Below are 26,731 nucleotides of genomic sequence, written 5' to 3'. Positions count from 1 at the left end.
GTTTGAGTTTCTACACGTTCATAGATATTCTGCAAAATTACGAAAAAGGGTAGCATCGTCCTTGCTCATCCTCATTTCACAAAAGTTACTTCCTTTGTTCGATCTGTACAAAGTCTCTCTCTTTTAAGACAGATTTCTCTCTCCCTCGAATTCAAACCCTAGATCTTCGAAAATATATCATTTTGAAGCTTTGTTTTCACTTTACAAAGAAATCCCAGGTAATATGTATCTTCAATTGATTGATTATAGCATTAAAGAATCAAGTTTTAAGTAGCATATGGATCTTGCAAGTGCACCCTTTCTTCTTCCTCTTCTTCTTCTTCTTCTTCTTCTTCTTCTTCTTCTTTTCAGAAGAAAGAGGGAAACTTGGCGTTGTAGATTTACTTTTAGACGTTAATGGACCTTAAAGATTTCTTCTGGCTATATGGGTTTGTGTTGTTTTTGCTATTTCTTGATCATAGTTTATCAACAAAGAAATTTTAGAGTTTAATTATTTGATTCCGAGTAAGAGTATTGAGAAGGATATACTAGGTTTGATTGAACTTTAAACAATGTAGGGGTTTAGTTTTCATTTATTTTTGGAGGCTTTGCACCTTGTGTGCAATGTCGGGCTTATGTTTGCTTTATCAGGAAGATGAGTTCTGTATATTTGTTTACTTTGTCTTTGCTGTTGCAGCATTGATGGTGTATTGGTTCTAAATTCGTTCAGTTTTTATTCGCTCATGTTCTTATTGTCTTACCATTCTTTGTAAATGTGGCTTTTTCATATTCTATCTGATACATGCAAGATTGAGGAAAAAGTATGAATCAAGAATAAAGTAAACCCTTTATAGTCTACTAGCTAATTGTTAGTGATTCTATTAAATTGTTTTGCGGCAATTTAGTGGTACTCTAGTTTGTTCAATGGTTATTGCAACACACCATTCAGAAGTTTTAATTGCCTTGCAGATTACCTTTTCAGAAGTTCTGGAAATGGCTGATAGCAATGCTTCTTCTGGTTCACCTGAAGAAACTCCCAACCCAAATTCTGATGGAAATGCAGCCTCAGAGAGTGACCTTGCACTCGATACATTAGCCAGAAAAATTCACGAATCTCTTTCTCTTGGAAAGAGGCATAAATTTTGGGAAACTCAACCGGTTGGGCAATTCAAAGATGCTGGGGACACCAGTTTGATTGAAGGTCCAATTGAACCTCCAACGCCTCTATTGGAGGTCAAACAAGAACCATACAACCTTCCCAACCTCTATGAATGGGTCACCTGTGATATTGACTCTGAAGAGACATGCACCGAGGTTTACAATCTTTTGACTAATAACTATGTTGAGGATGATGAAAATATGTTCAGATTTAACTACTCGAAGGAGTTTCTCCGCTGGGCTCTTCAGCCACCTAGTTATTTGAAGAGCTGGCATATTGGTGTCCGTGTAAAAAGTTCAAAGAAGTTAGTGGCTTTTATAACTGGTGTTCCTGCCAGAATGCGGGTTCGTGATGAAATTGTTAAAATGGCAGAAATTAATTTCTTGTGTGTTCATAAGAAGCTAAGATCAAAAAGACTTGCTCCTGTCATGATTAAGGAGGTGACAAGGAGAGTTCACTTGGAAAACGTCTGGCAAGCTGCTTATACTGCTGGAGTGGTTCTTCCAACACCAGTAGCAACTTGCCAATATTGGCATAGATCTTTGAATCCTAAGAAGCTGATTGATGTAGGTTTTTCTAGACTTGGTGCAAGGATGACAATGAGCCGGACAATCAAGCTTTATAAGTTACCTGAGTCGACTGCTACCTCAGGGTTTAGAAAGATGGAGCTCCATGATGTTCCTGCTGTTACTAGGCTAATTAGGAACTATCTCAGTCAGTTTATTGTTGCACCTGATTTTGATGAAAATGATGTGGAGCACTGGCTTCTGCCAAAAGAAGATGTGGTGGACAGTTTTGTGGTTGAAAGTCCTGAGACTCGTGACATCACTGATTTCTGCAGCTTTTATACGCTTCCTTCATCCATCCTGGGTAATCAGAATTATTCAAGTCTGAAGGCAGCTTACTCTTATTACAATATTTCTACTAAGACTCCTTTGCTTCAGCTAATGAATGATGCTCTAATTGTTGCAAAACGCAAAGACTTTGATGTCTTCAATGCTCTGGATGTCATGCACAATGAGTCTTTCTTGAGGGAGCTGAAATTTGGGCCTGGGGATGGGAAACTTCACTATTATCTTTACAATTACCGGATTAGACAAACATTGAAGCCTGCAGAACTTGGGCTTGTGCTGTTATAGTCTGGACGCTGAAATTTATATTGCTTCTTGGACTAATGAGAGGTTTCTCTTTTACATTTTTATTTTGTAGTAAACCTTGCTTATCATTTTGGTTGTAAGTTTGCATCAACTACAACAGTCTGAGCCTAGAATGTGGATCTCATTCTGCTGGTTGAACAAACAAATTTTGTCAGTTTTCAATGTTGTGAATTTCTTAGGCATTTATGGATTATTGGCTCTTGTTACAAACTTGTCAAGACTCGGTCTGAATATTTGAAACCATCCTTGTTTAAGGTACTCACTGGTTCTTTGTTTTAGTTTTCCGTGGTATTAGTGCTTATCTGTTTGGGTTTCTGCTGTGTCTGCTGCATTTGGAATAAATCATGTGCAAGAATTTAATTTAATTCAATTCCTAGATATTGGTCAGAATCTCATCACCAGTTAGGTTTTGATTATAAGATGAGTCATGTTTGCTAAATGAATGCTGACATCAAGACGTAAAGTTAGAACATTTATGTAAAAAAGAAAATGCAGTACTTAATTTTGCATGAGCTAAAATGCAGAATCAAGACAGCACTAGGGGGACAAAATTTGCCTTAAAAAAAAAAACAGAGATATAAAGACAGCTTTCTCAATACAACTGAAGAAATGACATTTAGTAGAAGCAAGGAACTCAAAACTGTTTCATTGATTCAATGAAATTTACATACAAGTTTGAAAACTAAGAATGTTTTTGATTTCCCTAATTGTACATTCAACTGCTCAAGCCGAGAGATTTCACTTGTGAAGATGTAGTTTCTTTCACCTAAAAAGAAAAAGTAAAAGGTAAAAGAAAGATGGCATGGTTCCTAATGCAACACAAGTTAGTGCCACTCATGGAAAAAAATTTACATAAAGATTTGAATACTAAGAATTTTGATTTTTCCTAAATCAAGCCAGGAGAACAATTTCACCTCGTGAGCCTGCAAAAATAGAAGTTGTTAAATTCCAAGACAATGGCATGAGTGAATATTCAAATAGATAGGAAATACTTTCAGCATTTACATTGCTCATATATATCTTTCACTAACTGGAGCATTGAGTCGGTATCTTCTGCCATCTTTGATACTCTTTCTGCCTCCTTAACTGCTTCAGCTGCTAAAAATGATTTATTTTCTGCTTCAGCAACTTTATAAGCAGCAGCAATAGCTGCCTCTTCCACAGTCTCGCCAGAAGTTAATCCAGAATTCTGTGACTGTCGCGGCCTGACATCCTTTTGTCTTGGCGTTGGTGTCTTAGCTCCCAGTGCAGCATCTTTGCTGATTCTATAGCCATTTTGGACCTGCAAATTGATGACATGCAGAAAGCGAGATGCAATCACATATTGAGGCAGCAAAATGTATCCACCATGTCAAGAACCATGAATCCAACATCGGCTTTTGAAGTGTGGGAATGACCTCATGTATTTGAATCGAGTAGTGATCATATTTTACCATGTGACATTAGCCTGATCGAGATGTTGTGAATATAAAGTGGAGGAAAACAAACTGATAGAAATCATGTGCAACTGTAGCATCAAGAAGTTTTCTTCACCTTTTCCAGTTTTCCTTGTGACACAAGCCTTCTCAACCTTGAACCTAATAACCTTCTAAAATTTTGTGGCACTTCATGCCTTTGCTGCATCACATGTATAGACTGTCACAATCTGAACTCGTACAAAATTAAACAGGAATATTAATGAACAGAGCAGATTCAAAGATTAAAAAGGTTACTGCAAGAAGAATAAGTATATCTGTCCATATTTATATCACGCCTCTGCAACATGCTGCTCGCATGGGAATAAATAAAGTGAAGGAAGAAAATAAGGGAGCAAAAAAGTGCCAAAATTCAATGGCTCTGTTTAATGCTTTGTGTGTGAAGTTAAAATCACAACTTGAACCACTTACACCACAAACATTAGATGAAGCTGGTCCATACATGCATAATTATTTACGGTATGGCTGCTGCTTTCCTTAATTTTAAATCACATAGTATAGATCTATGTATTAAGTGGCATGTAATCGTGAATTCATAATAGACAATCAGTGTTACCAGGAATCTTAGTTTCTCCTCTCTCTAACAAAATAAAAAAGACAAACAGTTCTTCAACATAGCATAAGTCACATGAGGGACACGCAATAAACAAGGGATTTCTTACTGTTCTAAACAAGTGCTGTTTATATTGCCATCAGAGTGTCCCGAGACCTACCAGTACTCTGTATTTTCTATGTATTAACATTATATGAGAAACAAGTTACTACTAGGATTGTGACATGGCAACTAGCAATCCCATGGTAAATCATATTAATGACATGATGACGTCAGAACCAGGAAGAATCACAAACACAATCCATGATCTAGCAATTCCACTCTAAGCTTTAAAGAGCAACGATAAAGGGATCCAAAAATCAGTTCACGCAGTCAGATATTAAACATATTCACTTCCATATATTTTCTAATGTTTAATCTCTAGGTTTGACATGCTTCATTTTCCTTGTCCAAAACCGAGGTTTTTAGTCCAGTAAAACTTGATGCTGTATATTGAAAACAAACAACAAAAATATATAGATAATAACTAACAAGAGAGATCCATCTCACCTCAATGAAGTGAACAATAGCACTAATATCACATCCATTTATATCTTTTAGGGTTGAAAGAGCTTCAAAAATCATTGCGTTGTACCTGATCAGCAGAAAAACAGTATCAAGTATCACTATATAGGAAAAGGAAACAAAGGAAAAAGTTGATAAGTAAAATTCTTGTATATACCAAAAGGCTAAAGAATTCAAGAGGTAATCAGAAAATAAGCTACAAATCACTAAATACCACTAAGATTACTAGAGCAGCATCAATAAAGTGCGATATATGAAGTAGATTAAATAATTTGCAAGGTTCAGACTTGACCTCAACTAGAACCACAGATAATAACCATATGGATCTTGTTGAATGATGACATAATTCCATACTTTTGAATCACAAACTGGCCACATGAAATAAAAATCAAAACTAATTTCAATTGTGAATTGTAGCATTGGCCACATAGCATTAGTGTATCATATGTAGTTTAGCCTCTTTGTCTACATGATGTCAGCAGGGTCAGCTTTTTTTTTTTTCCTGAAGTAATCCTGATTGTCACCAGTTGGTCCTCTAACCAAATTTCTATCACTTGTAGAAATATAACAAATGTTACCTTCAGTTTTATTTTCTTTTGAAACCTCAACCCTTATATAACCTTTTCAATCATATTCAGAATCTGAAACAACTCTTTTTGCAATTGAATATGCAGTAAATCTAACGGGAAATAGGTTTTTAACTACAGAGACACAAACATAAAACCAGCAATGCTATCAACTAATTCACAAAACTTCAGAGAAGATTTACTTTCCACCAAAAAATCATAAAAGAAACAACATGACAGCCACTTAGAGTACTAGAAACAAACACGACAGAGAAATGGATAATAACCTTGGGGCATTTTTTCCATCTGCTGCATTGTTTAAACAGTCATCCATAAGAGCATCAGCAGTAGCAGTAATTTGAGCATTGGCGTTAGAGGGTGGAGGAAGTGGTAAGATTTTAGGTTTAGGGGCCCCTCTTGTTTTAGGATTAGAACCTTGTGCAGCATTACTAACGCTCAAGTTCCGCCATTTGTCCTGCGCATACAAGCAAGCAAATGCACTTCCATGAACTAATGCTACATTATGGCAACTTAAACAAAAAGAAGTCAAACATTTATAAGCATTGCAAGACTTTTTTTTTTTTTTTCAAAATGCCAATAAAGCTAGCTTTTATTGCATTAACATCATTTCTACTGCTCTAAATAAATATTAAATAAGAAAAAACAACAATAATTTTGCCATGCCAAACTAATTATCTCTTAAATAATTCAGTTCAGAGACAACTTATAGTTCAATAAGGTAAATTTAGGGTTTTTGACCAACAAAAAATCCCATAAATTCCTGAACATCTCACACGAAACCAAGTAATTTTATACGATAAATTCAGCAATCTCCAAGAAACCAAACGGTAAAACTGACATTAAAAACTTAACAAAGAAAATGCATTCACTAGTCTTTGAAGAAAACAGGAAAAGAAGGGAAAAGAAAAAAAAAAAAAAAAAAAAAAAGAAGAAAAAGAAAGGTAAATTAGAAAAAGAAAACACATAAAAAGAAGAAGAAACCTTGAGGTCAATATTAGAACGTTGAGTAAGAAAAGGAGCAAAATCAGGATCTTTAAGAATGTTTTTCCATTTGCCAGGGCCGTGTTTTGCTACTCCGTTTAACAGCGCTTCTTCTTCCTCCGCCGTCCATTTTTGCTTCTGGTTTCCCATTTTAGCCCCTTCTCCTTCTTCGTCGAAGCTTTCTTCTTCGAACTCGTAACGTCTCTGTGCTCTTGTTTTTGTTTTGCAGAGGCCGGTGTTCTCTTCTTCTTTTTTTTCTTTTCTCGCTCCCGCTTTTTCTCTCTTCTACTTCTTAATAATATTATTACATTAGATAATTACTATTTACCTACTTTCACATTATAATAATCTCTCTTAATATACAAAATTATATATTTACTTTTTTTTATTTTCCAATCAATTTTCATTAAGCAATATTAAGTAGCTTGGGTCACATCTTATTTACCTATTAATTTTTTTTCTAGTACATAATTTCACTTTATATTTTATTTATTATACTATATTAGAATTTCTTTTTTTAATAAATAAATTATTACTTTTAATTTAAAGTCTTATTTTTGTCAAATTATTACTATTATTGATTTAAGATTTAAAACAGTTAGTAAATTGAGAGAAGCGAAGTCTTAATGGCCGGAATTAATTAGCAACTGAGAATTGGAGAATATGTCTTTGAACAAACTTAGAGCTTTCCTACAGCTGAGAGGCTGCGCCAATGAAGGAATTAGAGGGCCAACATGTGGGCAAGAAGCAGACCATATTTATAGCAGCCGCAAACCTGTGACTGACGCAGCCAAACCCAATACGGTTGGAGTCCAGAAAAATGGCAGCATTTACATTGCATTTGGCAGAGGCAGGTAGGAGGAGAGGAGGGCATCTCCGACGAGAAGTGAAGCACAACGTCACATAGCTGGACACTCTGCCATTGCGATAAGAAAGCAACAAACAGAAGGAAAAAAGATAATCTCCGACTAACCTCTATCTACGATGTTTCCTATTACCTATTCCGTTGCAATTTTCTTTAGTTAGATTTTGAAACGTTGATTTTTTGCTCCTATAATAAATTTTGAATCATTTAATTCAAGTTTAAATCAGATAATTAATCAATTTATTATATTTTTAAAAGGAAAAACTATATATATATAAAACCGTTTTTATTAAAAAATCATATATAACTTTTTTTGCTCCACATTTTTTTAATATTATTTAAACAATATACTTCATTATTTGTTGGCAACCTCATTTAAAATTTTTGTTAGAGAACAATAATCTTTATATACTTTTTATTAATAAATAAATAATCTTTTTTTTTATTTGTTTTAAAATGTGTGTATTCGAACAACACTTTTTATTTTTACTTTTTAATTAATTTTTTATTAATAAAATAAAAATAATTATGTCTTAACATTTATATATACTAAATATTTATTATTTGACTCGTTATTATTTAAAAAGTATATATATATATATATTATTTAGCATTATAAATATTTATACTGCTAAGATAAGATAATAACACCGTCATTTTGTTGTAGTAAAATTACTTAAAAAAAATTATTTATGATTTATAAAATTTATATTGATTATTTTTACAGGCAACAATAAATAAATTTGATATATTATTAAAAAAATTAAAATTGACATATATCATAAAAAAATTATTAATTTAATTAAAAATAGTACACTGATGATTCTATTTTATTTTAAAAAGATAAAGTGTAACAAATCCTTTTCACTGTGAATTATATTTTTTATATTTTTTAAAAAAGTTATAAAATTAAATATTTTATGATATTTAAAATATATATTAAGTCATGATCACTATTTGGAATAAAATATAATTAAATAATTTACTTTTCAATAACTTTTAAAGTTTGAAGAGAATTATTCAATTATTTCAATCCCGTAGAAAATTTCAAAATTATTGTTAATGAACTATTGACAAAATCATTAAATTGAATACTATATATGCTATGTATAACTTGCATTATAATATTATATAAATACCCTTTTTAAAAGAAAATTTACATGCCTATATTATATTAAAATAGTAATTTAATATTTCATATAAATATACTTTTACACACCACTAATATTTTTTCTTTTGTTTCTTTTTATTTGTAATAGTAATTTTAATATATAAATATAAATACAAAATTATTATAATTCTAAAACTGTATTTCAATTAGAATCAATATTATTTATATATTGATTAGAATCAATAGTATTTATATAAAGTGGACAACTTGTTATATAATTCTAAAACTGTATTTTAATTAGAATCAATATTAATAAATTAAATAAATATGCATGGACCTATATTAGTAAGTTTGAGTTATGATATATATGTTTTGCCTTCCGATTAATCATGCTAAACACTCAAATATTGATTATGGGTAAATAACATAACAGAAAACTTTTGTCATAAATTATATAATGACTTATATTGTTATTTGACTGCAATTAATAATATTATTAGCTCTTTTAGTAAATATTTTATATTATTAATTCGTGTAACAATTATATAGTATTAGCTTAATATAGTTATTTTTTAAGATGAAATGTGAATGTCTATAAGATTAAGTATAACAATTATCCAGGTTATTTCACTTATACATTATCCTCTTTCATTCATTATTTTTGTTATTTTAATTCCTTACTTAATACATTGATATTAAATTATTAGAAAATATAATTAATATATCATTTTTAAAAAGTATAAATTATTCTATAAATATAAAATTAATTTATTATTTAATATAAAATTAAAATATTATTCTTTAGAATTAAAATAATTATTGACTTAAAATTCTAACAGAATTAAACTGCTAGAATTAAATTTATACTGAATAAAATATTAATTATAAATATTATATATTGTTAAATTAAAATAAAATATTCTAATTAACTAACAAATTGTTAAAGTTCTATCAGTAAATTTATTTGTATATATGTTATGGTTTTTAAATATTTTATTATTTCTTATATGCTAAAAATTTATAATTTTTATCTTTTTTAAAAAAAAAAAGTTTTAATCAATTTTGAATGAAATTAAGTAAAAGGAAATTTAACATTTAAAACTATAATTCTTTTAAGAAAATACAAAACTATGATTGAATTCTTTTTAAAGATAAATTAAATTTTGAGGATATCAACTTCTGCATATCCGTTAAGTTAGCACTTGATGATTATCATTTAGTTATACAAAGTTATAAGCTTTGGTGTGATTTATTTGCTATCATTTTCAGCCAACAAACAAACAGAAATGTTGTCAAGTAATTCTGATAGCTCGGCTTTGAATCCTTTCCTTGATGATCTCCCAGAGGATACACTGTCGTCATCATCAGAAACTACAATCGATTTCCTTTCAGTTTTCTACCAAATGATATATTGATTCAGATTTTTCTTCGACTTCCCACTATTGAATCACTCAGTCGTTGCAAACTGGTGTGCAAGAATTAGTACTCTCTAATCTCTAGTCTCAATTTTATTTCAATCTTTGTCAACAACCGTATCAATCATAATGCTTGTGAATATCAGGAGCCTTCAATTATTATCTTAGATTATAGAAACACACAGAACGACCAATCACTCTTTATAGCCCACAAAATTCCTTTCATTTTCAATGGATTCAAATTTGATTTCCTTCCAGAGAGAGGAGACTTTATTAAAGTCTTAGGTTCATTCAATGACCTGCTACTGTGTGGTGCTGTCAAAACAGATTATTCAGCATTTTACATTTGTAATCGTTTCACAAAGCAATGGATTTCTCTGCCATTGCTTAAGAACTGCAAGGGTGACGATCATTTTGGTTTGATTTGTGAACCCTTTTACTCTAGAAGTGCCAAGCAGTCTGAATACACTATTAATGCCGAATATCGGTATAGGGTAGTGTGTTTTACTGAGATTGAGAAAGGCAATGTTATTGTAAGGACATATGTTTCTGAGATTTGTGCATGGAAAGCATTTCTTCTTTATGGTGGAGACTATCAATTTTGTTCTAATGTTGTTGCACACAATGGGAAATTGCATTGGTTTAATGGTCTTAATGTGGTTGCATATGATCCTTTCAATGACGAAAAAATTTGTTACATTAATGGCTCTGAGATTCAACCCAATGTGGAGATGCTGAATAGTTACTATCTGGGAGTCTCTCAAGGCGTTTTGAAGATGACGCATTTGGTATCCACCATTTATTTTAACGGAGATGGAGATGATATCGAAAATTTGAGCATATGGGAATTGAAGGATTATGAAACAGGGCATTGGAATTTGGAGCACAGGATATATTCCTTTAACGCAAAGAGTAATGGGTTTCGAGATGGAACTGGAATATGTGATCCAGTGACATTAGCTTTTAACCCAACTGACAAGGATACTGTGTACTTGAAATTCGGTCAAGAGGTCATGTTATGTGATTTGCAGGGAGAGAAACTGCAATTGGCTGGTGAAATTCCAAAAGGAATTGGCTGTTTTGACGGTGATAAGGCATTCCCAGTAATGCTCCCCTGGTGGCCAACGCCAGTCCATGTCTCTGCTCATCCTTAACTTGCATTTGGTATTACTGGATTTTGATATTTTTGTCATTAAGCATAAATCCTATCGACTTCTATTACGTTTCGTTCCATTGTTGTTCTGCTGGTTTCAGTGAAATTGTATGTCCAGAGATTATTGTGCTTTTTTACAATTTCTGTTAGCTTATGTACTTCTTTTGAGTGATAAAAGTGGGAAAAAAAACCTTCTTTTTTATTCATAAATGGCCCGTGGGATCCTTTTGACATACTCTAACTTCTAATCTTAATCTGCCGCAAATAGCTTATTATTAATTGGTACTTTTGATCCCAAATTTATTCCACTATTTAGAGCCAACCACAGCAGTGATTTTGAAGATAAAAAACGTTCTACGGAACCCAAATCTGTTAGTGTGTTAGGATCACTTAATGACTTGCTCGCTCTTATGCTGATCGAGTTCACACAGGACTGAAATGCTCTCCCTTTTCGTGAAGGGAACCACAATTAATTCTTTTTCGTAACTAGATAATCTCTTTTAAATATTATATTACAATATAAAATAATTTGATTATAAAATCTTAATTAGCTTTTTTTTTTTAAAAGTTATTTTTATATTTTTTATTTTTAAATAAATTTTTAAAATTTTAAATTTTCATAATAAATAATTATTTTATTCTTTTTAATCGTTATATTTGTACTTATTTATATTCTCCATCTCTCTCAATAAATAAAGTATTTTCAATTAAATTTTATTATGAAATTTAATAAATCTATGTCTACCTATATATATATGAGAGCAATAATTTAATTTTTTTTCTCTATCTTACCTAGTATGTCATATAATTTTTAAACTATTTAATCTATTTTAACATATATTTTCTACCATTTTAAAAAATATTATATTATAACTTTCAACCTAATTAGAATATTTAATTATTTCATATTCTTATATTTTTCTAAATTTTTATTTATAACTTTAGTTTTAAATATTTTCTTTTTTCGAGTATTGTATTACAATATACAATACCTTAACTATAATTTTAAAGCATCTAATAGTTATTTCTTTCTCCAAATTCTTCTTTATAATTTTAACTTTTAATTAATTTTTTTAATATTTTCTATTTTCATAATTGAATAATTGTCTTATCAATTAAAGATTATTTTTAATTATCATATTTATATTTATTTATACCTTTCATCTCCTTTTACATTCTATCTTAAATATATTTCAACAAAATTATTTCGATATAGATTAATTTAAAAAAATTAAAAATTATTTTTTATTTATAATGTAACTTAGCAAATTAAAAAATAATATAAAATATTTCTATTTTTGAATTACATATTTCAAATATATACTAAATCAATAAAAAAATATTAAAAAAATAAAATAAGTAAATATAAAATCAAATTATACAAAATAATTTAATTTAATTCAATTTACATTATTAAATATTTAACTTTATGATATATTCTCATTTACTTAATTTTATATAAATGTTATGAATATGATAATAAAATTAAAGAATTCAAACTAAAGAAATTATCAAATCAAGTAAAAAGATCGAATAAATTTTTTTTAATGAATTTATTTATTGTTATTAAAATTAATAAGTACTTAAAAGATTTAGAAAAATAATATATCTTCTAAAAGACTCAATATAATTTGTATATATATATATATATATATATATATATATATATATAATCTATTAATATTTTTAGTATTTTATTAAAAATTTTATAATATAGAATCACTTTAATATCAATTTTAATAATTTTATAATTTTTATTGATATTAATACTATGATATTTATTTAATATAATAAGTAAATTGAAATTCTTATATTAAATAAGTAATTTAATTGAGTTGAGTTCAGCATCTTTATAAAGACACTGACAAGTTTCAAATTAAATTTATGGTAATTGGCCATTAATTTCAAGGGCAAATTGGCAAGCCCAAAAGCCACCACACCAGTCCAAAAATGTGGCTGCTTAACTGGCTCAGCGGGCGCAGCTCAGTTCCCCAGTTACACCACCATTCTCCATTCGCTTACACCTTATTAACCCGAGCTCAACCGTTCATCCTTTACCCAATTATGTCATTCAACGGTGCGGATTGACTATTAACATCTCCAAGTCTCCTATAAGCCGGTTATGATGGTCTGCTGCTTTTAAATGAACTTAATTGACGACCCAAATTTATTCACACAGAAAGAAATTAAATAGTTGAAATTATCATTAAAAAGAAAAAGACAATATTTTTCTCTTTTATAAAAAAAAAGTGAAGTGAGATCTGTTTGGATTCTATATATGCCCAAAAAATTAAAAAGAAAGAGAAATCCCTAAAAACTCAAAAAAATAAACCAGACAACTTTTTTTTTCCTTTTCGTTTTACTTTGTGTTCTCTCTCTCTCTCTCTCTCTCTCTCTCTCTCTCTCTTTATTGAGTTTCCTTCAATTCTCTCTCGTTTATTTTTGCCTTTTTTGCTTGATTGATTTCATTGAAGATAGTAAACATGGCTTATGCATCTCACATAATCAATCACTCGAAAAAGGTACCCGCAAAATCACTTCATTTCTCTTTGTATTTTCTGCGTTCTGGGTTCTATTCACTTCTGATATTATTTTTGATGGGTGACTTCCAGTTATGATTTCTTCCTTTTTTTTTCTAAAAAATCTTTTTATGATCCTTTTCCTTCACATCAATTTTGGTGTTATTGGATTTTGGTGTGGACTTAGATCCTCTCTATCGGCTATTGCATTAATGGGTCATTAGTAATTACTTAGTTTGAGCTGTTCAAAGTTTAATCATGATTGTAATTTGTGTGTATTACTTATAAATGCAGATGTGTGTTTGTATCGATTTTTTTTTTAGGCTCATAAAGCTTCAAATTGTTTTTATGTGATAATTATGAGATGTGTATTGTGGGGTTGAAAATCTCTACGGAAACCTTGTTGGGTATTCGGGTTAGTTGTGATTTTTAGAATTCTGCATACATTTTTTATTTTGTTAAGATGGTAAATTGATTATTTAATAGTTTGTCTTACTTATAACCGTGCTTTGAGCAGTTAAGAAATGTTTCCAACTTGCTGAGGCAAGAACATGCTGGTTTGGTTCGTTGGTTTTCGAACGATACTCGCTTGTCTGTAGGTAAAAAGGATGGTAAGCAGCTGTTCTCGAGTCTAATTTCATTCTAGAGTCTTATGTTACCTGTGTTTTGTGCAGTCCTTGTGCAATGTCATTGTTAAGAACCAATTTTGTTAATGAATTTGGATCAACATGCTTCAGTTTCTGTCTTTTCTGCATTTCTTGAGTAAATTAATGGTATTGTCTGGTTCGTAGTGAATGATGGAAAGTACCTGAGAGTTTATTAAGCTGGGTAATATTAAAGGAATCTTGTGGTTCTTAGTGAATGATGGACTTAATACTCGGCGGTTATATGAGCTCGCTAACAATAATGGAATTTTCCAGTTCTTAGTGGATGACGGACTAAAAATACCTGAGTGTTTATATGAGCTGGGACTCTTTGAAGTATGATTTTACTGATAAAGCGCCTTCTTGTGAACTTCACATATTTTTCCCACCTCCTAAAGCATTTCCTTTTTCTGGATGTCCTTCAATATTTCAATCGATTGACATCCATGACATAATTTGGTGCTCTCAGAAATTATCATTGAAATGCTTGCACATAAATAGATACGCTCTGAATGGATGCCCTCAGAATGTGGATTCTAGTGTGGGTTTTTTACATACATGAGTAAGAAGCTAATATGAAAACTTCTTGTCCATTTTCCAGAGGTTCTATATTCTGTTACAATCATTGTTTTCAATTTACATTGCTATAAGATAAGAGATAAGTTCATTGTTCCAGATACTGCGAAGGTTCATCATCAGGGGTTTGTGCCTGCAGAAAGGGAGAGATTGTTTAACACCGGTGTTAATAACAATGTAAGTTTTGCTAGTTTGTTTCAGCTGTTGCCAAATTTACTACAAGTCACAGTGATCAGAGCCTTTCTGTTGCACTTTTTAGTGTGTTTCCTTTAGGCTTGGATCAACTATTTCTTTGCTACTTTTATTTCCTTAAGTCTTTTCTTCTTACTGAATTTACACTCAGTTGGCAAATGATTACTTCTATCTGTCTTCTTCCATAGATATCATCATTTGGTGCATTTAGGAAAAATGTACCAAGGACAATAAAGCAAGTGAGGAATCCAATGGATGGGTCGCTACTCTTGAAGGACTTCTCTAGGTATTGTTCTATAATATTCTCTGTATTCTCCATTTTGCCATGATCCTAATTGCTGTTTTTCTTTTTCCTGTTGTCAGTTCCCAGGTACAATCAAGAAGAGGATTTTCATCTGATTCAGGTACATTCTTGACCTACGTTCTTACTTGTTAGACCGCTTAAGTTTCAGTTGAAATTGTACAGTGAAAAAGATAGAGCTAAAGATGATTTCATCCAGATGACTTTCCACTTCCCTTTTCTATCTGTTAATATCGTTCTAGGTTCCTATTACATCCATTCTTTTCATGCTTCAATGTTAATGTTTTCACTTTATTGGCCTGTTCTTTTAATTACTAATGCCAAATCTATATCTCATGGCTCTTTATCAACCTATTAGAGCTGCTTGAACTTGAAAATGTGAGCCATGATGAAAAATCCCTGTCTTGCTAATTGCTTAGATATCTTCTAAATGCTTATATTTGGTGGCTTCTCAGTTATTTATCTGTTTGATAATTTGTCTTCATTGGTTCATTTCATTTTATTTTAAGTTGGATCTTTTTGCCATTTACTTGATAATTACTCTTTTAATAATCTTGTTGAGATTCTGTGGACAGTTAAAGTGTAAGATTCAAAGGGGAGTGTAGTGGAAGTCATATTAATAGTAATAATAAAAAATTTTGTTTGATTGATTTTGTGAGAATAATGCTCAATATATGTTGCAGGTCTTCCTCCACACCAAGAAATTGGAATGCCTTCGCTCTCACCAACAATGACCGAGGCATGCACCTTTCTGTGCTGTATGAAAACATCACCACATGCTATATGTATTAATTGCTCAACTTCTCTAAATTTCAGGGTAATATAGCAAGGTGGCTGAAGAAAGAGGGTGACAAAATCTCACCTGGTGAAGTACTATGTGAAGTTGAAACTGTAGGGACCTTGTATTGGTTGTATTTGGATTTCAACTTTGTTTTATATGTGTTTCTCATCAACATTGACACCGTTCCCTTATTTGTTACTTTTAAGGATAAAGCAACTGTTGAGATGGAATGCATGGAAGAAGGTTTCCTTGCAAAGATAATAAAGGGAGATGGGTCTAAAGAAATTAAAGTTGGTGAGGTATTGGCTGCTTCTGATATTAGGGAAAGTTGTTTGCCTAATTTTTTCTATTACCTTAATTGATTCTTTCCTCTCTGGGAAAGTAGGGCACTAGATAACGGAAAGAATTATATGCTGAACCTGACTTGAAATCTTGGTGGAGGCCCAGAGTCTCGTTTCCAGATTCTGATTTCAACTTTCCATTAGAAACAATAAGGAAGTTTAGTTGGCGATGCTGCTATCTCGTCTTGGTGATATATGCTGCATGCATTTGTCTTCTTATGCAGGTAATTGCTATTACTGTTGAAGATGAGGAAGATATTGGCAAATTTAAGGATTACAGTCCTTCGGTATCAGATGGTGCTGCTGCAGCTAGCCCACCTCCCCCATCCAAGAAAGAGGTGGCTGAGGAAACAGTTAGTTCACCAGAACCAAAGACTTCCAAGCCCAGTGCAGCTTCCTCTGGAGATCGCATTTTTGCTAGTCCTCTTGCAAAAAAATTGGCTGAAGATCACAATGTTAGTATAGCTAAAATTTTGCTGTATAGCAACAGAATGCAGCTTACATCATGAGAACATTATCATTGACTTTGAATATTTCAATATAGGTAACTCTCTCAAGCATTAAAGGAACAGGTCCTGATGGACACATCGTAAAAGCTGATATTGAAGATTACTTGGGTATAATAGCTAAAATTTGCATTCATGATGATTGTAGTGCTATATTACTTTATTTAAAAAATATCTTCCCCTCTGTACAGTACGAGTAATGCATGTTAGCTTGATTTCTTTCTTTCTTTAGAATTGTCAGATCTAATAGTAGTAAAGTTAAATGAATAACTTTCTCTATGTAGCATCACGTGGAAAGGAAGTTTCAGCAACAACACCTAAGGCAACAGCTGCTTCAATTGATTATGTTGACATTCCTCATACTCAAATAAGAAAGGTAACTAATATGTGCAATTATGTTACTATATTATACCAAGACCTTAAGTATAATGGAATTTGGTCAGAAAACTTGTTCATGGATCTCTTTTCTCTGACTATTTATATCTTTTATAACAATTTTCTCCTTTCAGAAAAAATAAGATTTCGACTTTTGACTATGACTTCATATCTAACCATGGGATTTTGATGTTGATGACATTAAAGAACAGTGTCTATTTTATTATCTTTGGAAGTTAGCTCTGAAGCAAATTTCTGGCTTGATATTGACAGGTTACAGCCTCACGCTTATTACTCTCAAAGCAGACTATTCCTCATTATTATTTAACAGTAGATACACGTGTTGACAAACTTATGGAGTAAGTATTAGTTTCTGCTGTCTATTTATTTCAGTCTATCTTTGATGTTTCTTTATTATTCACACCATTTGTCTGGATACAGTTTGCGGGGTAAATTAAACTCATTACAAGAGGCCTCAGGTGGGAAGCGGATTTCTGTAAATGATCTTGTAATCAAGGTATACAGCTTTCATTACTTATGTTGGGAAATTCCTACTATTCTCATTGAAATTTCAGATAATAAACATAATCTATAGATTCATATGGGCTATTGAAGTCTTGGTTGGATTTATTTAGAGCAGTCATGTAATGACAACAAATGAGAAACCTAAGCATTGAAGGAGATTATCATGTTTTCACTCCTATGTCCTGCAATGGGATTTTGGAATGTTGTATTATATTTTAGCTGTCTTAAGATAATTTCTGTGAGGTAATATCACTGTTGTTGTAACTACAGGCTGCTGCTTTGGCTCTTAAAAGAGTTCCCCAGTGCAACAGTTCATGGACTGATAACTATATCCGCCAGTAAGTAGTCTGTTAATGGTGGTTTTAGATTTTGTATAACATATACCATGACATTCCTTCTCTTTTGCTTTTAATACAGGTATAACAATGTGAACATCAATGTAGCAGTACAGACAGATAATGGACTATATGTCCCAGTTGTTAGGGTAAGCAGTTTCTGACCTTGATACCCTTCTGCTCAAGCTTTCAATCTTTGTTTTATTATATCTTATGAATTTTTGGTGTAAATTTTACAGGACGCAGACAAAAAAGGTTTATCTAAAATTGCCGAGGAGGTCAAGCATTTGGCCCAAAAAGCCAAAGACAATAGCTTGAAACCAGAAGATTACGAGGTACAAAATATACTTTATCTACAAGTTGCCTGCTGGATGATATCTCAAATGAACTGTAACTGAATTTTGTTTTGTTCTTTGCAGGGAGGCACATTTACTGTGTCAAATTTGGGAGGGCCCTTTGGCATCAAGCAATTCTGTGCCATTATCAATCCTCCTCAATCAGGCATTTTAGCAGTTGGCTCCGGTACGTTATGTACTTGGTGACAAATTTTGAATCATAATCCTTCTCTTTCAGTTTATCCATCTTTATGATTACTTGAGCTTGTGTTCTTGAGCAGCTGAGAAGAGAGTCATTCCTGGTTCGGGGCCTGATGAATTCAAATTTGCTTCCTTCATGTTAGTAACATTGAGCTGTGATCATCGTGTTATAGATGGTATGTAGGCCTAATAACATCTCCACAAGCTAAACTTTATAGAGGTGCAACACTATTAATTACACTTAAAATTTTCAGGTGCAATTGGAGCAGAATGGTTAAAAGCATTCAAGGGCTACATTGAGAATCCTGAATCAATGTTGCTGTAATCAATTGGTGGTTGTTTTTGTTGTTTCTTTGTATACCTTTTTCTAGCAGTGATTAACATGAGACATTGCTTGTGGTCCATACCTCAACATTGAGCTGCTTTTTGTTTCTTTTTTCTTTTTTCTTTTTTTTGGGGTTTTCTTATGGCATCAGTTCATCACGTAGGAATTTGTAGTTAAGAGGAAACGATAGCTGGATGGAATAAGTGTTCCATTGTTTTGGGGGCATAAATCTGTAAACTCGCTCCATTTTGCTTTTTCAGAGTGTAATAACCCCTTTTCTGAGGGTTTTATGTATTGAATATTATTTTCTTTGGCCACCGATCCTTTCGCGGATCCAATTGATAATAATCATCTAATCGAAGCTTCATTAGCTGGATGAATTGTTGTATGAATTTGATGAACTAGAATATAAAATATCATTCTTTTTACTATTCTCTTTTAATGTATTTTTCTTTGATAAGGATGACTTTTCATTTAATTTTTTAAAGCTATGTTTGGATTATATTGATATTCAATATATACACATATAGTTTTTATAGTTATAAAAAATTAAGATACCAATTTTTTTTTTTTTAAACAATATCTTTGTACATAATAATATTTATATAAGTTATTTTTTAAGGAACATATATTATATTATCTATATTTTCTCAACCTTATTTACACAATATAGTATATTTCTATTTTTTAATTATTATTTTATTAATAAAATAATATTAAATTAAAAAATATTAATATCAAATTTTCATTAAGTTACAATATTTTTTATAATCATAAGCTTTATTTAATCCAAATACATAAATTTAAAGAATTTAATTATATATAAAACGGCTGTTCTTCAATCTCTTATACTTTAAATAGTTTTTATTTTAAATTTACTTCATATTATTTTGAATTTTCTACCATCTACTGCCATCACCCCTGACTGTATATATATTAACATATATGATATTTTAATAATCATTTTACCAGTAGTCCGATGGATTACTCTGAATTCGCTTTTATCAATCAAATTCGCACCTGTTTGAAATTGCATTTGATAAATTAATATTTTTTAATTCTTCGTAAATTGCTTTTATATGCTTGTAAAAGAAATTATCAACTTATCTTCTTCTTTCTTTTTCCTAAAAGCGGTTTTTAATACTGGAAAAGAATTTAAAAAGAGCTCGATGGATTAAAAAATAAAATGAGATAGACCTCAATTTCAAAAGGAAAACATAAAAAAAAAAAAAAAGCACCCAGAAATATGAAGAAAAGTCATCCATCAGTGTTTTATGTGGTGACCCAATAGTGCTACAACCTGTCCTTTTTAAATTTGCATTTTGAAATAGCCTGCAAACATCATCATTCTTATAGAAATGAGGTTCCATGCCAGCTGACAACAGCATGTTTGATCATCATACATTCTCTGTACAGCTAGTCCAAACATTTTCTTTTTCTGAAACTTGATTTTGTGCATGGCTCTCACTACCATCCAAGGCCGCCTAGTTTCTTCATCAGTGTAAAACCATTTCTGCTCACGTATATGCACCATCAATTGTATTCATAATAAAGGATCATGACCCCATGGAACACCTAATACAGGAACTAATTCACATTTCTTTTAGCACCCAACATAAACACTTTTCTATTGAGTTAGAGCGTCACCGAATTCAAAGAAAAACCAACTGATACATATGGAAGCATAACCGGCTGGACCATATACATTTCATCTAACTCGTTCCAGGCATGAAAATCTATTTCTGGAAAGATGAATAGAAGAAAAGAGATAAGATACCACGCTATATCAATAAGATCCCCTCTCACGTTATTAAAGTCACAGAAAGATATGGAAGCATCATCAGATGCATAATGAGCTTGCTGCTACTACTATAAAAGTATAAATGTGATGCTAATGAGCTTGTGGCTGCCATTATAAAATAGATTACATAATTACTGAAATTAATATATAACAGATCTTATTTTGAATAAAATTTTCCTTCTTCATTGCTTGTTTCCTTGATTCTTCTCCTCTTTCTCAATCCATACTTTACAGTGATTTACAATAAGTGAATCATTTTGCAAACAAGAATTGAGCTGAGGAAAGAGATGGGAATATTACAAAAAAATATATCCTAGGTAAAGATCCTGCTTCGCTAGAAAGAAGCAAAAATACTTCTCTATCCATTAGACAAAATTGATAAACAGCCTGTGTCTAGGAGCCATAGTATTCTCAGAATCTGATGTATTTTTCACAAGCCAGATGAAACAAGACCCACGTATGAAAGTGCTTCTAGCCTGTGTCTAGGAGGCATTTTATTCTCGGAATCTGATGCATTTTTTACGAGCCAGACGAAATAAGACCCAAGTACGAACGTACTCCTATGTAAAGTTGTTTTACAAGCACCTCAAACTTCTTGTAGCCCTACTAAGCAGCAAACCTATGTAGGAATATGGTGAAACATCATTCGTGAAGTGCCATAAGTTTGAGCGACTCCGTAAATTATGTCATAGCACCATAAACAATAGAATTCATCTCATTGCCTCACTCCACATATATCCAACTCATTCCACATATATCCAACTACTGTCTATAACTTGACTACAAGATAGAGCATCAACCAGTAAGATCTAAGCTTAACCCATATGCGAACATTTTGCAAAAAAAGGCAAGAGAAAAAAGAAAACCAACAGAAAAAACTCAGATAGAAGGAATAAGTAACAGCGTCCAAACATAAATTTCAATACAAAACGCTGCAATCATCAAACCTAATTTCCAACTCTTTCTCAATCATAAATAAGTGAAGTACCAATCCTGTCATCAGCATGTACATCTTACAAGATTCTAGAACAAAAAGTTATTGAAGAACCATGTTATTAATCATTATAACTTACAACTAACATCAAGACATAGTATATGGTCCTTCTCTATAAGGATCAAAGCATGTCTCTTTTCCATGCTATAAAAACAAGGTGATTTCAAATTCATCATCAGTTCTCATTGCTCTTTCTTCAGCTTTACCATTATAATAGCTAACAAATTCATGATCATCAAAATTTTTGAACAAATTTCATAGCCTTAAAAAATGAATTAAAACCCGGAACCCTAAAGCCTCGGTAACCTTCAAAGCTCTCACCTTTTTTAAATCATCGCATACCTCTTCATCATTTGCTTCCCAGCAACCACCGCACCAGCCGCCAATCCACCCAAAGCTCCAGCGACCGCCGCCGACCTAACACCTCTCGCCGCCCTACACACCGCCCCAGTACCAAGCCCCGCCGCCACACTAGTCCAGACATCATCTCTATCAGTTACCGCCACAACACCACTTTCCGTCATAGCATAAATCAATCCAACAATTCCGATGCGGTTTCCCCATACCCGACCCGAATGACCGGAAGAGTTAAGGATCCGATTCACTTTGAGCTTCAAAGTATCGGTAGGTTCGAAGGATTTGAGAGCGGAAAAGAATCCAACGGAGGCCCCGCCGATAGAGGCGGAGAGATAAGCGGAGCCGGTGTAAAAGGTGAGATTTTCACCCCAAGAACGGCGCTGCCGGAGTGATTCTTCTGTGAATAGAAATTCCGGTGAGGTCGGGAGCTGGTAGAGAGTTTGAATTGGAAGATTTAGGTCTTGGTAAGGGTTGTAGAGTCGGGTATTTGGGTTCTCCGTCCGATTCGTGTCATGATCTGATATTGAGTGTGCCATTTAGGGTTAGGGTTTTCAGGCGGAAGATTTGAGCGTCTCCAATTTAGTTAGTGTTCGGTGCGAGAGAAGCTGTTAGTTCTCCGTATTTGACGATGCTCTTTTAAAACGACAGAACTAGTTTTTCTGTCGTTTGGTAACTTCTGCTGAATGTTGAAACGACTAACCACTTTATAAGACATAATGAGGCACTAAACTTGCATGCAATAAATGTCGTTGGCCTTTATCCTTAAAGACACAGATGTCATATTACAAAACCCCCATGTCATAAAGCAAATATTATTTAATTCTGATTATTCTTCGATAACTAAAATAATGATTCTTATTTTTAAAAGCACTAAAATACTGTTAAATGCTTGGTGCTCTCTATTATAAAAGATATAATTCTATAAAAAAATATTAAAATAATAGTCAATACAATTTTTTTCTTTTATAATATAAATTTATAATATTAATGATATTAATCTTTTCTTTTGAAATTTTAGTCATTTAAAATACATAAAAATTTATATTACATTTATTAAACTCAAATCAATATTTATATTATAAAAAATATATTTGTATTCTATTTCATTATATAACTTTTTAAAATAAAAAATTTAATATATATAACAAGTGCATTGAAAATACTATAGATTAGTTTGGTATTGTTTTCAAGTATCTGCTTTGATATTTTTTCTTTTTATATTTTCTTTTAAGAAAAGTATTACAATAAAATTTCTATATAGTCATACATTTGACATCAAATAAAATTTATTACTATGAAGAGGTTAATAATTTAATAGAGGTTTAAGTACTAAAATTTTTTTTTGAACTTAGATGTTTAATTTTGTTGGTGAAATGATAGAAACTAAAAATAAAATCCGTAAATATCTTATCATACTATAAAAATAAGATTGATTAGACAAAACAATACTGCAATAAAATAAAACATAGCATAATATACATTTTTAAAGTTATATATACAAATATTAAGAGAAATATTTTATTAAAATATGACTTAAAAAATTAATAATTTATTTTTATTTATAATTGGCTTAAATTTTTATTTGCTTTAATTTTAGTCTAATCTATTAAAATTGTCAAACAAGGCCCAATCAGTAAAATTGAGTATAATTGTAGCCCACTCCTTATGTTTGGTTAAAATTAAAATGAGCTAGCAGCTAAGTTGGCGGTTACATATTTATTTTGTTTAAAAACTTGATGCCGTGTTATTTAATAGGCTAACCAACTTAAGTTAGTCTTTCTGACCTTTGTTCAATGGCCTAATTTCTCTATTCATTTACTCTTCTGTATATCTAAACTGCCGAAATTGCTAGTATGAAGTAGCAACTACAATCTGCTGAGCTGCAAGTGAGAGAGATTCGAGTCAAAATTTGACAGTTATTGAGGAAGAAAATAAATCTCTGCCTTAAACAATCTTAGTATTGAATCATAAATTGGAAGTTTTGAACAATGAGAAAAGCAAACCTACTTATGAAAAAAGAGACTATTGTAAGAAGAATTGAGAGGTGGAACAGACTATTGAAGACTGGATTGCAGGATGAAAAAGCAACTCTTGGGCATCATGACCTAGAAACTCTCAGAAAGAAATTTTTCAGCACAGAGCAACAATTAGAGTCTGCGAAAAAATGAAAGTATTAGATTGAGAGCAAAGTGTCTGAAGTAAAACAAGTTGGAGAAGAAAATCTTTGTCTAAAAGGATTCAGAACTTGAAATGATATCAAGAAAATAGAGGATATAATGTCTTTTGTTACAAAGAAACTTGAGGATAAGATCTCTTACCCGATGAAACCCTAATGCCCCACATCAAATGCTAATGCCTTTCCCCTTTCTTTTATTACCGAGATTAAAGACGAGGGAGAGAAAGAATTGTTTTGGTCAAGGAGAAGAATAAGGATTTGGACGACTGGGAGAGAGCAAGAGAGAAAAATTGAATCAATTAGTTGTTTTTCTTTTTCCTTTATTTATTTTTAACTCTAGTTATTCAAAGTAAGGGGCCTTATATCATGTATCCTGAGTCATATTGTAATGTTGTTGAACTAGATATTTTAGATATTTTATGCGCTGCATCAGAATTCTGACGTATGATTTTTTTAATTTATAGTTATTAAGTCGATATTAAATATTTATTAACTTATGTTCATTAAATATGCATTGAATATTTATTGTTTATTAACTTTATTTTATGAAAAAATATTTCTACCACAATATAAATATTTGTAGAATAACTTTAACTTAATTTTTTTATTTATTTACTAACTATAAAGACTACTTATATTATGTATATGTTATATATGTCCGTTTGAATAAATTAATAAAATGGTGTTCGTTGATAATGAATATCCATTAACAAACTAATGAATATTATACCTATAAATGACGAATGTTTATATTAATTATAAAAACAATGAATCTAACTTTTATAAAGAATCAATATTTATTGTAGTGATTTTTGAGGAACATATATAAAGTTATAACTACTGAATTGACAAGAACAAATTAATAAATATATAGATCATCAATGATGAACATCCTTCACTAAAATAATGAGCATTTAAAAATTGATGGAATATAAAATGAACATCATTATAGTAATAATAAATATTATCCTATAAATGATGAATATTGATGTCCATTATAAAAATGTAATACTTTTAGGTATAAAATTATCAATTACATATTAATGAAATTCTTAAATTATCAAACGAACAAAAATATTAGTTTCATTCACTAACAATATAAAATTTTAGTATATAAAGATTTCTAAAAATTTTAGTATATAAAGATTTCTAAAAATCTTATTATATTAGTTGTAATAGATAATTTATGTATTATTTACCAAAAAGTATATAAATTTTTAATTCTCCAGAGTATGATTAATTGAAAAAATAAAAAAAATATTACCAATTATATTAATTTTAAAATTTTATTTACTTATGATATATATATATATATATAATATTAGATTTTTTGACACGTGTTATTATATCTTGATACATTTTAATATGTGTACTTATTTTTAGTACATACAATTTAAATTTATGTATAAAAAAATTAAGAAAGATATTAAAAATATTTCATTTATTATTATTTATAAAAATATTATAAATAATTATAAAATATTAAAAATTTATTTTATTTTATCTATAAACTCAATTCACATTATTATTTAAAATCAAAATAATTATAGCAATCATAAAACGCGTAGGTAAAAGTTAATTCTTATAAATAAAAAAATGTATACTTAATACATAATTTTTAAATTATATATTGTTAATTTTTATAATTTATTTTATTATAATTTTAAATTTAAGAAAAAAAACTTAGAGGAGCGAGACATAGTCCCGCACGTATGGCCCTGTGTCTGAACTACACACTACAAGATGGATCAAGATGCAGAGCATAAATTACCTTAGAGTAACACATATTGATTAGTGTTGGTTTGATACGGTCGTGTTGGTCTGATGTGGACGTGGGCTCCATAAGACTATACTACTCACATGTCCACGTAGACACCAACTCGACCGTCACATCATTTAATTTTGACTGATATAGGAAGTAGGCTAAAATTGAAATCAATTTTACTAATTGAGCCTATTTTCATAATTTTAAAAGATTGGACCAAAGTCATACTAACATATAAAAATTTGGATTTTACTATTAGGCCTATTTTAGTTGATAAAATTCAAAACTAAATAAATATAAAAAAACAATGTCAAATTGGCCCTAATAGAGAAAATTATTTCATGGTCATAATCCACCACGATATTAAAACACTCATCCAATAAAATAATAATATTTAATTTTATTTTTACATCTCAGTCTTATCTCTAAAATTAACAAGATATATGTAAAAAATAAAATAAAATGTCATCGTTTTATTAGATCAGCATTTCGAAAAATGGTAGATTAAGTTCATATAATAATTTCTCCAAAAAAGTAAGTATAATTGTATGCTAAAATGGTTTTATCTTGTAGATATTGATGGAAAGAACTTAAAGATCACATAACTATAGTTTCTTTCATAAATAAAATGCTCCTAAGATAGATTTACAGTGAATGTAGGTCAATTCTGCAATAATATCCAC

The 26,731-nt window shown here is 30.8% G+C and overlaps 5 protein-coding genes across 9 annotated transcripts; 3 read left to right on the top strand and 2 right to left on the bottom strand.

Moving 5' to 3' along the window:
• Nucleotides 1-53: 53 nt before the first annotated feature.
• Nucleotides 54-2,553, top strand: LOC8284698 (glycylpeptide N-tetradecanoyltransferase 1-like). Its single transcript, XM_048378106.1, has 2 exons — nt 54-218; nt 949-2,553. Exon 2 carries the CDS (start codon nt 973-975, stop codon nt 2,275-2,277), a length of 1,305 nt encoding a protein of 434 aa, XP_048234063.1. The 5' UTR covers nt 54-218; nt 949-972; the 3' UTR covers nt 2,278-2,553.
• A 357-nt stretch (nt 2,554-2,910) lies between these two features.
• On the bottom strand, nt 2,911-6,917 carry LOC8284697 (telomere repeat-binding factor 4). Its single transcript, XM_015720654.3, has 6 exons — nt 6,456-6,917; nt 5,741-5,928; nt 4,873-4,957; nt 3,829-3,912; nt 3,301-3,577; nt 2,911-3,218 (listed from the first exon to the last, which is right to left on the bottom strand). The coding sequence occupies exons 1-6, from the start codon at nt 6,603-6,605 to the stop codon at nt 3,187-3,189; spliced, it is 816 nt and encodes a 271-aa protein (XP_015576140.1). The 5' UTR covers nt 6,606-6,917; the 3' UTR covers nt 2,911-3,186.
• A 2,800-nt stretch (nt 6,918-9,717) lies between these two features.
• Nucleotides 9,718-11,813, top strand: LOC8284696. The gene is made up of 2 exons (XM_048378344.1): nt 9,718-9,822; nt 9,915-11,813. The coding sequence occupies exons 1-2, from the start codon at nt 9,718-9,720 to the stop codon at nt 10,998-11,000; spliced, it is 1,191 nt and encodes a 396-aa protein (XP_048234301.1). The 3' UTR covers nt 11,001-11,813.
• A 1,519-nt stretch (nt 11,814-13,332) lies between these two features.
• LOC8284695 (dihydrolipoyllysine-residue acetyltransferase component 2 of pyruvate dehydrogenase complex, mitochondrial) lies at nt 13,333-19,331 on the top strand. Its single transcript, XM_002521325.4, has 19 exons — nt 13,333-13,521; nt 14,036-14,129; nt 14,839-14,915; nt 15,119-15,216; nt 15,294-15,334; nt 15,915-15,970; nt 16,048-16,122; nt 16,219-16,311; nt 16,578-16,808; nt 16,898-16,970; nt 17,144-17,235; nt 17,508-17,593; nt 17,676-17,751; nt 18,030-18,097; nt 18,177-18,243; nt 18,334-18,429; nt 18,514-18,616; nt 18,711-18,806; nt 18,885-19,331. Exons 1-19 carry the CDS (start codon nt 13,483-13,485, stop codon nt 18,953-18,955), a joined length of 1,632 nt encoding a protein of 543 aa, XP_002521371.1. The 5' UTR covers nt 13,333-13,482; the 3' UTR covers nt 18,956-19,331.
• A 915-nt stretch (nt 19,332-20,246) lies between these two features.
• LOC8284694 (mitochondrial import inner membrane translocase subunit TIM23-2) lies at nt 20,247-24,573 on the bottom strand. Of its 5 annotated transcripts, none has more exons than XM_048378479.1 (5): nt 24,426-24,573; nt 24,115-24,261; nt 23,892-23,987; nt 22,072-22,783; nt 20,247-20,542 (listed from the first exon to the last, which is right to left on the bottom strand). In XM_048378479.1, the coding sequence occupies exon 4, from the start codon at nt 22,641-22,643 to the stop codon at nt 22,077-22,079; it is 567 nt and encodes a 188-aa protein (XP_048234436.1). In that variant the 5' UTR covers nt 22,644-22,783; nt 23,892-23,987; nt 24,115-24,261; nt 24,426-24,573; the 3' UTR covers nt 20,247-20,542; nt 22,072-22,076. The 5 variants fall into 5 exon arrangements, with proteins under 5 accessions (XP_048234436.1, XP_048234439.1, XP_048234435.1 ...); XM_048378482.1 differs by having other exon boundaries at nt 20,247-20,530; XM_048378478.1 differs by lacking the exon at nt 20,247-20,542 and adding an exon at nt 20,679-20,697.
• Between the last annotated feature and the right edge of the window lie 2,158 nt (nt 24,574-26,731).

This window comes from Ricinus communis, chromosome 8 (assembly GCF_019578655.1).
Source record: "Ricinus communis isolate WT05 ecotype wild-type chromosome 8, ASM1957865v1, whole genome shotgun sequence".
NCBI lineage: Eukaryota > Viridiplantae > Streptophyta > Magnoliopsida > Malpighiales > Euphorbiaceae > Ricinus > Ricinus communis.
Note: the sequence above shows the minus strand (reverse complement) of the source record. Positions and strands in the feature narration are given on the sequence as shown.